Here is a 17,652-nt window from a genome sequence, read left to right on the forward strand (position 1 = left end):
TTTCTTATTTTCGTTAGCAATGGAGCTAGATTCTTTTTAACACATCTAACCTTGTGTATTTTTTGTCTTTAAACTTAAAATAATAAATCCAAATACAGTGGATTGTTGTTAATTGGGACACATTGGAACCAATACATTTTGATCCAATTAAGCAGCTGCCCCAATTAGCCAAAGTTTTATGGATATAGTTAAAAGGGTGTAAAGAAAGACAAACCACTATTTAAATGAGTAACAAATTGTGTATTTAAATGAAATACAGAGCAAATTAGAGCACTACCAGATGACCCAGAATAGATTAGGGAGTTTAGGAGGTTGTGATCATAATATGATAGAATTCACCCCTGTAGTATCAGTATTACAGTGGTGTAAATGGAATTACAGAGGTGTGAGAGAGGAGCTGGCCAAAGTTGATTGGAAGGGGACACTAGCAGGGATAACGGCAGAACAGCAATGGGCAGGAGTTTCTGGGGGAAATTCAGAAGCCATGTTAATAGATAACATCTCACAGATGAAGAATTATTTTAAAGAGAGGATGAGGCAACCATCACACACAAAATGCTGGAGGAACTCAGCAGGCCAGGCAGCATCTCTAGAAAAGAGTATTGAATTGACTTTATTTCTTACATCCTTCACATGCATGAGGAGTAAAAATCTTTACGTTATGTCTCCATCTAAATGTGCAATGTGCAATCATAGTAATTTATAATAAATAGAACAGTCAATGTAATATAGAGTATACTCAAATCAGCGTGAGTTCATCAGTCTGATGGCCTGGTGAAAGAAGCAGTCCTGGACCCTGTTGGTCCTGGCTTTTATGCTGCGATACTGCTTCCCAGATGGTAGCAGTTCGAATAGATGGTGGTTGGGGTGACTCAGGTCTCCAATGATCCTACGGGCCCTTTTTACACACCTGTCCTTGTCAATGTCCTGAATCATGGGAAGTTCACAACTACAGATGTGCTGAGCTGTCTGTACCACCCTCTGCAGAGTCCTGTGATAAGGGAGGTACAGTTCCCACGCCAGAGAGTGATGCAGCCAGTCAGGATGCTCTCAATTGTGCCCCTGTAGAAAGTCCTTAGGATTTGGGGGCCCATACCAAACTTCCTCAACCGTCTGAGGTGAAAGAGGCGCTGTTGTGCCTTTTTCACCACACAGCTGGTGTATGGAGACCATATGAGGTCCTTGGTGATGTGGATGCCGAGGAATTTAAAGCTGTTTACCCTCTCAGCCCCAGATCCATTGATGTCAATAGGAGTTAGCCCGTCTCCATTCCTCCTGTAATCCACAACCAGCTCCTTTGTTTTTGCAACATTGAGGAAGAGGTTGTTTTCTTGACACCACTGTGTCAGAGAAATGAGTTCTTCCCTGTAGGCCATCTAGTTATTGTTTGAGATGAGGCCAATCAATGTACTGTCATCGGCAAATTTAATTAGCATAGATTAGAGCTGTGGGTGGCGACACAGTCATGGGTATACAGCGGTTAAAGGAGGGGACTCAGTACATAGCCCTGAGGGGCTCCTGTATTGAGAGTCAGAGGGTTGGAGGTGAAGGAGCCCAGTCTTACAACCTGCTGATGATCTGACAGGAAGTCCAGGATCCAGCTGCACAAGGCAGGGTCAAGGCCGAGGTCTCTGAACTTCTTGTCAAGCCTGGATGGAATTATGGTGTTGAATGCTGAACTGTAGTCCAAGAACAACATTCTCACATAAGCATCCTTCTTCTCCAGATGTGTAAGGACGGTATGTAGAGCAGTGGCTAATGCGTCGTCTGTTGATCGGTTGTGTCAGTAGGCAAATTGTAGGGGATCCAATTTGGGTGGTAGCAAGCTGCAGATGTAATCCTTGACCAGCCTCTCAAAGCATTTGCTTATTATTGAGGTGAGTGTGACAGGACACCAGTCGTTCAGGCATGTTACCTTGGTCTTTTTTGGTACAGGGACAATGGTGTATAATTTGAAGGAGGAGGGCACTCTACACTGGGAGAGGGAGAGATTAAGAATTGACAAACAGTTGACGTTTCGGGTCGAGACCCTTCAACAGGACCCTTCTCAGGCCTGCTGAGTTCCCCCAGCATTTTGTGTGTGTTGCTTGGATTTCCAGCACCTGCAGATTTTCTCTTGTTTGTAATGAGGCAACCAAGGCTAACAAAGGAAGTCAGAGACAGCAATGAAAGCAAACAAAAGGGCATATAATATAGCAAAAATTAGTGGATTGGGAAACTTTTAAAAACCAATAGGAGGCAACTATAAAAGCCAAAGGGTAAGCTAGCTAATAATATAAAAGAGGATACCAAAAGTTTTTTCAGATGTATAAGGAAAGGTTAGTAAGATGTATAAAGGGGTCGGTATTGGGACCACTTCTTTTTATGTGTATATCAATGATTTAGATGATCGAGTAAGTGGCTTTGTTGCCAAGTTTGCAGATGATACGAAGATTGGTGGAGGGGCAGATAGTGTTGAGGAAACAGGTAGGCTGTAGGACTTAGACAGATTAGGAGAATGGACAAGAAAGTAGCAAATGAAATACAGTGTTGGAAAATGCATGATCATGTACTTCGGTAGTAGAAATAAATGTGCAGACTATTTTCTAAATGGGGAGAAAATCCAAAAATCTGAGATGCAAAGAGACTTGGGAGTCCTTGTGTAGAACACCCGAAAGGTTAACTGGCAGGTAGGGTCAGTGGTGAGGAAGGCAAATACAATGTTAGCATTTATTTCAAGAGGTCCAGAATGCAAGAGCAGGGATGTGATGCTGAGGCTTTATAAGGCACTGGTGAGGCCTCACCTTGAGTACTATAGACAGTTTTGGGCCCCTCATGTAGGAAAAGTTATGCTGTCATAGAAGATGGTTCTTAGGAAGTTCACAGGATGATTCCGGGAATGAAAGGGTTGTCATACAAGGAACATTTGATAGCTCTGGGTCTGTACTCGCTGGAATTTAGAAAGATGGGGGGGGGGGGATCTCATTGAAACCTTTCCAATATTGAAAAGCCTAGACGGAGTAGATGTGGAAAGGATGTTTCCCATGGTGGGGTAAGTCCAGGACAAGAGGATACAGCCTCATGATAGAGGGGCATCTATTTTAAACAGAGATGTGAAGAAATTTCTTTAGCCAGAGGGTGGTGAACTTGTCTAACTCATTACCACAGGCAGCAGTGGAGGTCAGGTCGTTGGGTGTATTTAAGGGAGAGCTTGATTGGACACAGCACCAAAGGTTACGAGGAGGCAGCCAGTGAGTGGGGCTGAGGAGGGGGAGAAAAAGAAGATCTGCCACGACTGAATGACAGATGGCCTAATTCTGTTCCTATGTCTTAATGGTTTTTTGGAATAAAAGAGAGGTGAGAGTGGATATTAGACCATTGGAAAATGATGCTCAGGGTGTAGTAATGGGGGACAAACAAATGGTAAACAAACATTGATAAGTATTTTGCATCAGTCTTCACTGTGGAAGACACTAGCAGTATGCCAGCAATTCGAGACTGTCGAGGGTAGAAGTGAGTACAGTTGCTGTTACTAAGAAGCTGCTGCTTGGGAAGCTGAAAAGTCTTAAGGTAGATAAGTCACCTGAACCAGATGAAATAAACTTCAGAATTTTGAAGAATTCTGGATGCATTAGAAATGATCATCTCAGATGCACTAGATTCTGAAAAATTGCAAATGTCACTCCACTCTTTTAAGAAGGGAGGGAGGCAGAAAAAAAGGAAATTATAGGCAAAATGACAGGCAGGAAAGACAGGAGAGTCAGTGGATGTTGTTTAGTTGGATTTTCAGAAGGTCTTTGACAAGGTGCCGCACGCGAGGCTGCTTAACAAGGTAAGAGCCCATGGTATAACAGGAAAGTTGCTTGAACAACAGCAGGTAAAGAGCATGGACAAAGCGGGCCTTTTCTGTTTGGCTGCCAATGACTAGTGGTGTTCTGCAGTGGGTGGTATTGTGATTGCTTCTTTTCACATTATTTGTTAACGATTTGGGTGACGGAACTGACGGCTTTGTGGCCAAATTTGCAGACGATGGCTCAATTAACTGGAACCTACTTTATTGTAATAGCTATTTGGTTGCATTAATTTACAAGCTTTTATTCTGATTTCCTGCCTGCCATTCAGTATCTTAACAAGTAGACCTGAACTTGTATGGCAGACTGTGGTTTAGCTATGTATTAGATTTGAATTGCATGAAGCACCACTGAACCTTCATCTCATCTGTCAAGGTTATAGTCCTCTCCCTAATCTCCTTCGTGCTCAACAACAGAAAGTGCAAAAGGGCTCAGGCACTTGATTGAAAAGATAGGAAATATCTTCTCAGCTTCTCTTTGCTGACCAACGATCTAAAAATCCATCTGTGTGCTAGATCCAAACTTGGATCTTTTGCTAGTTGCTCTACTGTCTCCTCTTGAGCCCTCTGTAACAGCATCATAATAAGATAGAGATGCATTCAGACTATTCGGCCCATCAAGTCTGCTCCGATTTATTATTCCTTGCAACCCTTCTCCCACCTTCTCTCCATATCCTTTGACACCCTGACTAATCAAGAACCTATCAAATTCTGCTTTAAATACACCCAATAACTTAGCCTGCACAGTCATCTGTGACAATGAATTTGACAGATACACCACCTTCTGGCTAAAGAAATTCCTTTCATCTCTGATCTAAAGGGATGTCCTTCTATTCTGTGTCTGTGCCCTCTGGTCCTTTTGTTCACCTAGATCTAGAGTACCTTGGGCTGCTGTGTAGACCCTTCCGCCTGCCTAGGGAGTTCACGACTGTTATTATCACAGCTGTGTATATTCTGCCACAGGCTGATACTGATCTGGCTCTCACAGAACCGCACGAGACCATCAGCACCCTGGAGACTGCACATCCAGAGGCTGCCTTCATCGTCGCTGGTGACTTTAATAGAGCGTCACTGTCTAAAGTCTCTCCAAAGTTTTGTCAACACATCCAGGTGAGCACACAGGGCGACAGCATACTCAACCACTGCTACTCTCCCTTCCGCAACACTTGCAAAGCGCTCCTCCATCTGCCATTTGGAAACTCAGATCACTCCTCCATCTTGCTGCTGCTGAGGTACAGGCAGAAGCTGAATCAAGAGGGAGCCATAGTTAAAACCATCCACTGTTGGTTCGACCAATGGGTCTGCATGCTGCAGGACGGCTTTGATGATGTCAACTGGAATGAGTTCCATGATGAGGATGTCTCCGAGTTCACGGAAGGGGTCACGAGTTTCATTCAGAAGTGCATCGAGGATGTTGTCCCCAGAAATCGGTCGGGGTCTATCCAAACCAGAAACCCTGGATCAGCATTCCGTGCGAACAGTGCTTACCATGTGACACAGAACTTGCGTTGCCAGTGACCACCAGGAACTCAAGAAGTGCGGCTGTGATCTGCGCAAAGTCATCAAGGCAGTGAAGTAACAATACAAGGACAAGATCCAGACACAGCTCTCCACCAACAACACACGCAGCTTATGGCAAGGTCTGCACACCATCACAGACTTCAAAGCTAAACACTGTGGTGTTCCCAACATCACTGCCTCTCTCCCAGATGAGCTAGATCTTTTTTACGCTTGATTCAGTGTTGCCAACACTGAGCCCCTGAGGAGCGCCGCCGAAGAGACCTGCACTTTGGTCATCTCTGAGGCTGAAGTACAGTACGCAGATGATTCCAATGAGTGGACAGTCACAAGGCTGTGGGACCAGATGCCATCCCAGGGCAGGTACTCAGTGTGCAAGGCACAACGGGTCTCCCTCTCCCAGTGCAGAGTGCCCTCTTACTTCAAAACATCCATCATTGTTCCTGTACCTAAAAAGACCAAGGTAACATATCTGAACGACTAGCGTCCTGTCACACTCATCTCAACAGTGAGCAAATGTTTTGAGAGGCTGGTTAAGGACTACATCTGCAGCATGCTACCACCCACACTGAATCCCCAACAATTTGCCTATCGACACAACCGATTGACAGATGACGCAATAGTCACGGCTCTACACACCGTCCTTGCATATCTGGAGAAGAGGGATGTTTATGTGAGAATGCAGTTCTTGGACTATAGTTCAGCATTCAATACCATAATTCCCTCCAGGCTCAACAATAAACTCAGAGACCTCTGCCTTCACCCTGCCTTGTGTAACTGGATCCTGGACTTCCTGTCAGATCGCCTGCAGGTTGTAAGAGTGGGCTCCCTCACCTTTGCCCCTCTGACCCTCAACACAGGTGCCCCTTAGGGCTGTGTTCTAAGCCCCCTCCTTTAGTCTCTGTATACCCATGACAGTGTTGCCACACACAGCTCCAATTTGCTAATTAAATTTGCGGACAACACTACACTGATTGGCCTCATCTCAAAAAATAATAAGGCAGCCTACGGAGAAGTCATCACCCTGACACAGTGGTGTTAAGAAAACAACCTCTCCCTCAATGTCGCAAAAACGAAGAAGCTGGTTGTGGACTACGGGAGGAATGGAGACAGGCTAACCCCTATTGACATCATTGGATCTGGGGTTGAGATGGTGAACAGCTTTAAGTTCTTCAGCGTAAATATCACCAAGGATCTCACGTGGTCTGTACGTAGCAGCTGTGTGGTGAAAAAGACACAACAGCACCTCTTTCACCTCAGATGGTTGAAGAAGTTTGGTATGGGCCCCCAAATCCTATCTAAAGGGGCACAATTGAGAGCATCCTGACTGGCTGCATCACTGTCTGGTATGGGAACTGTACCTTCCTTAATCGCAAGACTCTGCAGAGAGTGGTGCAGACAGCCCAACGCATCTGTAAATGTGAACTTCCCACGATTCGGGACATTTACAAAGACAGGTGTGTAAAAAAGGGCCCGAAGGATCATTGGGGACCCGAGTCACCCCAACCACAAATTGTTCCAGCTACTACCATCTGGAAAACAGTACCACAGCATAAAAGTCAGGACCAACAGACTCCAGGACAGCTTCTTCCACCAGGCCATCAGGCTGATTAATTCATGCTGATACAACTGTATTTCTATGTTATATTGACTGTCCCGTTGTACATACTATTTATTATAAATGACTAATAATTGCACATTGTACATTTAGTCTGAGGTGTAATGTAAACATTTTTATTCCTCATGTATATGAAGGATGTAAGTATTAAAGTCAATTCAATTCAATTCAATTTGATGACCACTCTATCTAGGCCTTTCAATATTTGATAGGTTTCAATGGGATCCCTCCTCATTCTAATAAACTTCAGTGAGTACAGGCCCAGAGCTATCAACGCTCCTCGTATGTTAACCCTTTACCTGTCAATAAAGTACAGAATCAGAAATTTACAATGCAGAAAGCAGCCAATTAGTCCGCCTTGTTTGTGGCAGCTAAGAAGAAGCAAATGACTCAAACCTCATGCTCTCATTTTGTAGCCTTGTAGATTGGAGCACATTAATTCTTCATCTAGATTAGGGTTCCCAACCATTTTCATGCCATGGACCAGTACCATTAAGCAAGAGGTCTATGGACTCCAGGTTGACAGCCCCTGATCTAGGTAAGCGTGATCAGTACATCTGTCACAACTACCCATCTTGTGCAGAAAGTTTGGTTTTTGAGTATAAAAGCTGGTAGTCATGTGGCAGCTGTTAAACAAAACCTTTGTTTGAGACACATTTTGAGTACTGTGTGCAGTCCTGGTCATCACATTACAGGAAGGATGTGGAAGCTTTAGAGAGGATGCAGAATAGGTTCACCAGTATGTTGCCTGGATTAGAGAGTATTATAGTAGCTATAAAGAGGTTGGATAACCTGTGATTGTTTTCTCCACAGCGCCAGAGGGTAAGGGATGATCTGATATACAATGTTGAGAGGTATAGGTAGGGAGATGATCTTTTTCCTGGGTGTTACTATTTTAGAGGACATGTCCTGGACCCAGTTTATGAATGCAATTGCAAAGAAAGTACAGCAGTGCCTCTACTTCCTTTGGAGTCTGCTGAAATTTGGCATAATATCTAAAACTTTAACAAACTTCTATAATTTATTGTCTTCCAGCATTCTGGTTGATCCTTCATTAATCCTGTTATGGTTACTATTCTGTAGATTTGTTGAGTATCCCCAAAGAAAAATGAATCTCAGGGTTGTGTCTAGTGACATATATGTACTTTGATTATAAAAATTAACTTTGAACTTTGGAAATGTCATATACTAGAGGGCATAATTTTTAGCTGAGAAGAGAAAAGTTTCAAGATTATTGATTTTTTTATTGCATTCTTCGGTACGAATGTAAAGGAGAATGAAATGATTGTTACTCCGGATCCAATGCAGCATAAAATAACACATTAAGCACAGAAAATACAACAAATATAAATATAAACACAAGAGATTCTGCTGATGCTGGAAATCCAGAGCAGCACATACAAAGCTCTGGAGGAACTCAGCAGGTCAGGCAGCATCTATGGAAATTTAGACTGATTCTCTGTACATAAAGTAACACTAGGTGCAGGAGTAGCTGAACATAAGGTGACTAACAAGAAGTGACAAGGTAACAAATTGACTCGGCAAGAAGAACTTGAAGGGGACTTTAGGAATTTATTTATTAATCTACAGTTAATGGCAAGGCCCTGCATTTCTTACCCATTCCTAATTGTTTCAGAAGAAGTGAGTCACCTGAACTCAGTCAATACTCCTAATCAATATATTCCCATGCTGTTGTTGCAGGAAGAGTTCCGGATTTAAAGTTCAAAATAAATTTATTATCAAAGTCCAGACATGTCACCATATACTACCCTGAGATTCATTTTCTTACAGGCATTCAGAATAGGACAAAGAAATACAATAGAATCAATGCTAAAGTACACACAAGGACTGACAAACAGCCAATGTGTAAAAGAAGTCAAACCATGCAAATACAATAATGATAATAATAATAATAAATTGGTAAATAAATAATACTGAGAGCATGAATTATAGAATCTTTAAAAGTGAATCCATAGGTTCTGGAATCAGTTCAATGCAATGAGGGGTCATCATATTCCTTAAAACGTATTTCCAAAAGCCTAGCAACTACGGTAGCGTGGCAGTTAGCGTGACACCTTTACAGTTTGAGGTGCTCAGGAGTTCAGAATTCAATTCTGACTCTGTTCTGTAAGGAGTCTGTAAATAAGAGAAACAGTGGCATGCAAAAGTTTGGGCACCCCAATCAAAACTTCTGCTACTGTGAATAGCTAAGCGAGTAAAAGGTGAACTGATTTCCACAAAGGCATGAAGTTAAAGATGACACATTTCTTTAATATTTTAAACAAGAAAACTTTTTTATTTCCATCTTTTACAGTTTCAAAATAACAAAAAAGGAAAAAGGCCGAAGCAAAAGTTTGGGCACCCTGCATGGTCAGTACTTAGTAACACCCCCTTTGCCAAGTATCACAGCTTGCAAATGCTTTTTGTAGCCAGCTAAGTCTTTCAATTCTTGTTTGGGGAATTTTTGCACATTCTTCCTTGCAAAAGGCTTCTAGTTCTGTGAGATTCGTGGGCTGTCTTGCATGCACTGCTATTTTGAGGTCTATCCACAGATTTTTGATGATGTTTGGGTCAGGGGACTGTGAGGACCATGGCAAAACCTTCAGCTTGAGGTTGCCCATCGTGGATTTTGAGGTGTGTTTAGGATCATTATCCTGTTGTAGAAGCCATCCTCTTTTCATCTTCGGCTTTTTTTTACAGACGGTGTGATGTTTGCTTCCAGAATTTGCTGGTACTTAATTGAATTCATTCTTCCCCCTACCAGTAAATGTACCCCGTGCCACTGGCTGCAACACAAGCCCAAACTTGTGTTGCAGGAAGAATAGGTGAAAATTCCCCAAACAAGAATTGAAAGATTCTTAGCTGGCTACAAAAAGCGTTTACAAGCTGTGAGACTTGCCAAAGGGGGTGTTACTAAGTACTGCCATGCAGGGTGCCCAAACTTTTGCTTCAGGCCCTTTTCCCTTTTTTGTTATTTTGAAACTGTAAAAGATGGGGGAAAGAAATTTTCTTGCCTAAAATATTAAAGAAATGTGTCATCTTTAACTTTATGCCTTTTGGAAATCAGTTCATCTTTTACTCGCTTAGCTATTCACAGTAGCAGAAATTTTGACCAGGGGTGCCCAAACTCTTGCATGCCACTGTAAGCCTGAAGAAGGGTCTTGGCCCAGAATATCGACAGTTTACTAATTTCCATGGGTGCTGCCTGACCTGCTCAGTCCCTCCAGCATTTTGTGTAATTAGCCTTGGATTTCCAGCATCTGCAGAATCTCTTGTGTTTAAAATAAATAAACAAATCTCTTGTGGCTCCATGTTGCAATTTTTTTTAACACTTCTGTGACTTGAATCAAGATGTTTTACTGGATTTGAAGGACTCTGAAAAACCAAGTTACTGCTGTTAACATGTAACATGAAACTATCCGTTGTAGAACTCTCAACAATATTTAATCTTTCACTCCATCAATGTTTTGATTAGATAAAAGACATCATACTGTGATATAAATAAAAATAAAACTGTTGATAACATCAAGTCAAGGAGCATTTGTAGCAAGAAAAACCAGTTAATATTTCTGGTTGAAGACCCTTCATAAGAACAGGGAAAGTAGGAAAGCAAGTTAGCTTTAATTTGCAGAGAGGTGAGGATGGATAAATAGGTATCCCTTCTACACTCTTTATACAAAACTGAAGTTATATGTTTAGAACACAAGAGATTCAGCAGATGCTGGAAATCCATAGTAACACACACAAAATGCTGGAGGAACTTGGGTACAGCTCCTGGTGAAGGGTCTCAGTCTGAAATGTTGACTCTTTATTGACTTCCTCCAGCATTTTGTGGGTGTTGTGTGTAGAAATGCCTCATATGGAGTAATATATTGACATTTTTAAAAAATTTCCATTTATATTTATTGCATATTTCTTCTGTTATAGTGCTGGGCCCAAAGGAGACAATGTCTATGAATGGAGGTCAACTATCCTGGGTCCTCCAGGTTCAGTGTACGAGGGTGGTGTCTTCTTCTTAGATATCACATTTTCACCGGACTACCCCTTCAAGCCACCTAAGGTGCGTACTCCTGTAAGCAATGTAAAGCAACAGGAAAGAGTATTTATTTAACAATATAAAACTTAAAGGTAATGGAATGAACTTTGAGCAGCTCTCCAGCATGTCTGATTGGTCTACCTGTTATAATTCCTTTGGTTGGAACCTGTCAATATTTATTTTGCCCTTCTACTAGCTGCTATGCAATCAAAGATACCAATAGTGAAAAGTTGGGCAAAAGTTATTTACTCATTCTTTAACTTGTTTCATTCAGTTACACTTAAAAGATTAGATCTACTTGTCACATGTACATTGAGACATACAGTGAAATGTGTCATTTGCCTTAACAATCAACGCAATCCGAAGATATGCTGAGGGCTGCCCATGTGTTGCTATACTTCCGGTGCCAATATAGCACACCCACAACTTACAAACCCTAACCTGTACGTCTTTGGAATGTGAGATGAAACCACAGCCCTTAGAGGAAACCCATGCAGTCATGGGGAGAATGTAGAAACTCCTTACAGACTGTGGCAGCAATAGAACTGTGATCTTACTGCTGGTGCTGTAAAGCATTACACTAACTGCTACACTACCATGCTGCCCTTTCTTCAGTACCTCATCCCTCCAATTGTTATTTTTCTTCCTTTGTTCTATTTCTTTGTTCTTTTTCTAAGCATTCTTTATTTCCATCCTTCACCCTTCACTTTCAACCCTTGCCTTTTGTGTACTTGTCCGTTTTACTGACCATTCACTTCCCATTGTCCTGCAGTTTGTCATGACAATGATTGGCAGTGTAACTATGCTGAGAATGTAGGAAGAGAGGGGCCAAGAGAAATGGTTTCTGTACTCCTGAGCCCAGAAAGCAAATGAGAGTTGGATGTTTAACAACAAGCAGAGAACACATAAAGAAGTAGGAGACTACAGATTTTAGAATCTGCTCGAGGAATTCAGCAGATGGAGCAGCAAATATTGGCGATTGGGTCAGATGAATTGTAGACATTTCAGGTTGAAACCCTGCATCAGGACTCAACAAGTAGAAGAGAGTAGGATACTGACTAACCACCGGGGAACAAGTTGTTCAAACTTAAGGGATAGAGGTGTCAATGAAACTTAAGAGAAAAAAAAACTAAAGGTATCTGTTGTTTAGAAAACAACCGTCAAGGCATTGGAGAGAATGCAGAGGTATACCCATGGAGAGAATCTTCATTTAAATAGAAGGAAAGGAGAAGCAGAGAAAGTTGTAGGAAAAATTAATAGAGGTGTTCAAAATCAAGGAGAAAACGTTTAGTATAAAAGTGTTAGGGGTGAATGAAGAGAATATTCTTTACTCACCAATTGTAATAACCGAAATGCATTGCATGAATACTGATGGATTACATTGAATAATAATCTTCAAAGAGAATTGGAATAAATACTTGAAAATAAATTTACAGGGATAAGAAAGGAACAATAGTGTGACAAATTGAATAGCTTTGTAAAGAGCTAGCACAGAAATCAGAATCAGGTTTAATATCACTGGCATATGTCGTGAAGTTTATTACCTTAGCAGCACAGTACAATGTAATACATGATTAATATAGAGGAAAAAAACAGAATTACTGTAATATGTATTGTATATATGTATTAAATAGTTAAGTTAAATAAGTAGTGCAAAAAGAAATACAAAAAAGTAGAGAGGTAGCGTTCATGGGTTTAATGTCCATTTAGAAATCAGATGGCAGAGGGGAAGAAGCTGTTCCTGAATCACTGAGTGTGTGCCTTCAGGCTTCTGTACTTCCTACTTGACGGCAACAATGAGAAGAGGGCACGTCCTGGGTGGTGGGGGTCCTTAATGATGGACGCCACCCTTCTGAGGCACCACTCCTTGAAGATGTCTTGGATACTACGGAGACTAGTGCCCATGATGGAGCGGACTAATTTTACAACTTTCTGTAGCTTCTTTCAGTCCTTTGTAGTAGCCCCCCCACCCCCAGCCCCAATACCAGACGGTGATGCAGCCTGTCAGATTGCTCTCCATTGTACATCTATAGAAGTTTTCGAGTGTTTTCGAAGATAAACCAAATCTCCTCAAATTCCTAATGAAATATAGCAGCTGCATTACCTTTTTTATAGCTGCATCGATATGTTGGGACCAGGTTAGATCCTCAGAAATCTTGACACCCAGGAACTTGAATTTGCTCACTCTCTCTACTTCTGATCCCTCTCAGCATTGATTGTGTTCCCCCATCTTACCCTTTCTGAAGTCCACAATGTGGTCTTACTGACACTGAGTGCAAGGTTGCTGCTGCGACACCAGTCTATGAGCTAATATATTTAGCTGCTGTATGCCCTCTAATCTCTATCTGAGATTCTGCTGACAGTGGCTGTATGATCAGCAAATTTATAGATCGTGTGCCTGGCCACACATTCATGTGTATAGAGGGAGTAGAGCAGTGGGCTAAGCATGCATCCTTGAGATGTTACTACCAATCTCCACAGATTGTGGTCTTCCGGTTAGGAAGTCAAGGATCCAATTGCAGAGGGAGGTATAGAGGCCCAGGTTCTGTAGCTTTTTGATCAGGACTGTAGGAAGGTGGTGTTAAATGCTGAGCTATAGTCAGTGAGTGTTGGTGCGTGGCCAAGTGGTTAAGGCATCGGTCTAGTGATCTGAAGGTCACTAGTTTGAGCCTCAGCTGAGGCAGCGTGTTGTGTCCTTGAGCAAGGCACTTAACCACCCATTGCTCTGCGACAACACCGGTGCCAAGCTGTATCAGCCCTAGTGCCCTTCCCTTGTACAGCATTGGTGGCATGGAGTGGGGAGATTTGCAGCATGGGTAACTGCCGGTCTTCCTTACAACCTTGCCCAGGCCTGCGCCCTGGAAACCTTCCAAGGTGCAAATCCATGGTCTCACGAGACTAACGGATGCCTATAAAAAATAGTCAATGAAATAAATGGGCTGAATTGCTTAGTACTGTGCAATTTCTCATTCTTCTTCAAAGTTAAAGTAAATTTATTATCAAAGTACATAATTACTTTATTATCAAAGCTTCTTCACACAGAGAGTGGTGGGAGTATCGAATGAGCTGCCAGACGAGGTGGTAAATGCGGGTTCTTTTTTAACATTTAAGAATAAATTGGACAGATACATGGATGGGAGGTGTATGGAGGGATATGGTCCGTGTGCAGGTCAGTGGGACTAGGCAGAAAATGGTTCGGCACGGCCAAGAAGGACCAAAAGGCCTGTTTCTGTGCTGTAGTTTCTATGGTTTCTATATATGTCACCATATACTACCCTGAGATTTATTTTCTTGCAGGCATTAACAGTGGAACAAAGAAATGCAATAGAATCAATTAAAAACTACACAAAGACTGACAAGCAACCATTGTGCAAAAAACAAACAGCAAATAAAAAATACAATAATAATAGCATTTAATAACTAAATAGTAATAATAACTTGAAAATAAATAATGCTGAGAATATGAGTTGTAATTTCCTTGAAAATGAGTCCATAGGTTGTGGAATCAGTTCAGTGTTGGGGTGAATGAAATTATCCATGCTGGTTCAGGAGCCTGATGGTTGAAGGGTAAGAACATTTCTAGGTGGGTGTTAAATGTTGGCTTTACCATGTATCCTGACATCCTGAAATAGTTAATAAATGTTTAAAAATCTTCAACTGTTTCTGAGGTATTTAAGGCATTTAAGTTACTGAAGGCCCAACTGAAAGGCTCCATGGGTATGGCCTCACTTTCCACTGCAGTTAGATCCTTGACTTTCTAACCGAACTACTCTCTGTCATTTTACATGTGCAGCAGCAGGGCTGGCAAGACATTGAGTGTTATGGACCACACAAATTAATCGCAACTGCAGAAATCTCATGAGAGGCATTGTCTGTGTCATATGGAATCCAGCCCAAAAGTAAGGACAGATTTGAGCTTGGCTGTAAAATTCTCCAGTTAAATGGTCCAATGACTTGGCTTATATTTTAATAACAATTGCTTGCACAGGATAATTTAAACATAATGTACTCTCATGTACATCTCAATCACCATCTTCAGGAAAGTGAAAAATAAATTAAGACCATAGACAGGCATAGCAGCAGAATTAGGCCATTCAGCCCATCGAGTCTGCCCCACCGTTCCATCATGACTGACCCCGGATTCCAGTCAACTCCATACACCTGCCTTCTCACCATATCCTTTGATGCCCTGACCGATCAAGAAACTATCAACCTCTGCCTTAATGTATTCCCACAGACTTGTTCTCCACTGCAGTCTGTGGCAGGGCATTCCACAGATTCACTACTCACTGACTAAAAAAAATTCCTCCTTACCACTGTTGTAAGAGGTCACTCTTCAATTTTGAAGCTGTGCCCTCCAGTTCTGGATGCCGCCCCCAGAGGAAAAGCCCTCTCCTCATCCACCCTATCTAGTCTTTTCAATTTGGTAGATTTCAATGAGATCCCCCCTTATTCTTCTAAATTCCAATGGGTACAGGCTCAAAGCTGCCAAATGTTCCTCATATATTAACCCCTTCATTCCCGGAATCATCCTCATGAACCTCCTCTGGACTCTCTCCGACAACACATCCTTTCTGAGATATGGGGCCCAAAACTGTTGACGATGCTCCAAGTGCAGCCTGACTAGTGTCTTATAAAACATCAGCATTATCTCCTTGCTTTTATATTCTATTCACCTTGAAATAAATGCCAACATTGCATTTGCCGCCTTTGCCACAGAATCAACATGTGAATTAATCTTCTGGGAGTCTTGCACAAGGACTCCTAAGTCCCTCTGCACCTCTGATGTTTGAACCTTCTCCCCATTTTTATAATAGTCGGCATTATTGTTCCTTTTACCAAAATGCATTAGCATGCATTTTCCCACACTGTATTCCATCTGCTACTTTTTGCCCATTCTTCCAATTTGTTTTAGTCCTGCTGCAATCACATTGTTTCCTCAGCACTATCTACCCCTCCACTTATCTTCATATCATCCACAAACTTTGCCACAAAACCATCAATTCCATTATCCAAATCATTGACAACAATGTGAAAAGTAGTGGTTCCCAATATTGGTTCTTGAGGAACACCACTAGTCACTGGCAGCCAACCAGTAAAGGCCCCCTTTATTCCCACTCGCTGCCTCCTGCCTGTCAGCCATTCCTTTATCCATGCCAGTACCTTTCCTGATTTTATCTTGTTAAGCAGCTTCATGTGTGGCACCTTAACAAATGCCTTCTGAAAATCCAAGTAAATGACATCCACTGCCTTTCCTTTGTCCACCTTGTTACTCCCTCGAAGAATTCTAACAGATTTGTCCAGCAAGATTTCTCTTTACAGAAACCATGCTGACTTTGACTTGTTTTATCATTAGTCTCCCAAGTAACTCCAAAAAATTAATCATACCTCCAAGTATCCTTAATAATAGACCCCAGCACTCGCCCAACCACTGAGGTTATGTTAACTGGCCTATAACTTCCTTTCTTTTGCCTTAAAGAGTGGAGTGAAATTTGCAATTTTCCAGTCCTCCTGAACCATGCCAGAATCAAGTGATTTTTGAAAGATCATGACCAATGCATCTGTTATCTCATGAGCAACCTCTCTCAGGACTCTGGGATGTAGTCCATCTGGTCCAGGTGACTTATCTACCATAAGACCTTTGAGTTTGCCTAGCACTTTTTCCTTTGTAATAGTAATGGAACTCATTCCTGCCCCTTGACACTCACAGACCTCTGGCACACTGCTAGTGTCTTCTACAGTGAAGACTGATGCAAAGTTCATTAGTTCATCTGCCATTTCTTTTCCCCCATTACCTGCATCATTTTCCAGTAGTTCAATATCAACTCTCACTTCCCTTTTACTCTTTATATAACAGAAAAAACTTCTAATATTCTGCTTTATATTATTGGCTAGTTTGCCCTCATATTACATCTTTTCCCTTCTTATAGCTTTCTTGGTTGCCTTTTGTTGGATTTTAAAAGCTTCCCAATCATCTAACTTCCCACTCACTTTTGCTACTGTTTATGCCCTTTCCTTGGCTTTTATGCAGTCTTTAATTTCCCTGGTCAGCCATGGTTGCCTATCCCTGCCATTTGAGAACTTCTTCTGTGGGACATATCTATCCTGTGAACTATTAAAATGATGTTTCTCTAAAAGGTCTAAGCATCATTTTAGTAACTCTGAAAATCACTGTTTAACAGTGATTACAAATCTAAACTCCTAAAGCTTTACAATTAAATCAGATCGAGTGCTTAAATGCAACAGACTCAGGACTGCAAAGAATTTGTTAATACTTTTACCACTAAGGTCACTGTTTGCAAACAGCCGAATCTGGAGGAGAAGTCAGTCATTCAGCCACTCTGTTGTGCTTTTTAATAAGTACATGGCAAATCTGATTGTAACAGCATTTCCGTCTACCCAAAGTAATCCTACAATCATTTTCACATATGGATATCTGTAGCTCCCAACAAATTCAATTTGGTCAGTGCTGGAATGAGGTATAAAGCATTTCTTCGGAGAACTGGCTAATTTAGGAGCCAGCTGGTACTTACCTTCAGCATATGTCTCCTCCTGGCAAGTAAAGTTTTAGTGGAAAATGTCCTCACTGTAAATTAATTTTAAAGCTAACTTCAAACAACATAGTTGATATTTTTTCTCTCAGAATCAGAA

General features: G+C 41.7%; 1 protein-coding gene across 1 annotated transcript in view; it reads left to right on the top strand.

Annotated features, from left to right (window-relative positions):
* The window catches only part of LOC140212389 (ubiquitin-conjugating enzyme E2 E2), a 182,512-nt gene that overhangs the window by 140,599 nt on the left and 24,261 nt on the right, over window positions 1–17,652 (top strand). The window contains exon 4 of the mRNA XM_072283137.1: window positions 10,893–11,025. Coding sequence (XP_072139238.1) covers window positions 10,893–11,025 — 133 coding nt within the window. The remainder of the gene's footprint in view (window positions 1–10,892; window positions 11,026–17,652) is intronic.

The sequence above is a fragment of the Mobula birostris genome, chromosome 19 (assembly GCF_030028105.1).
Source record: "Mobula birostris isolate sMobBir1 chromosome 19, sMobBir1.hap1, whole genome shotgun sequence".
In the NCBI taxonomy this organism is placed as follows: Eukaryota; Metazoa; Chordata; class Chondrichthyes; order Myliobatiformes; family Myliobatidae; genus Mobula; species Mobula birostris.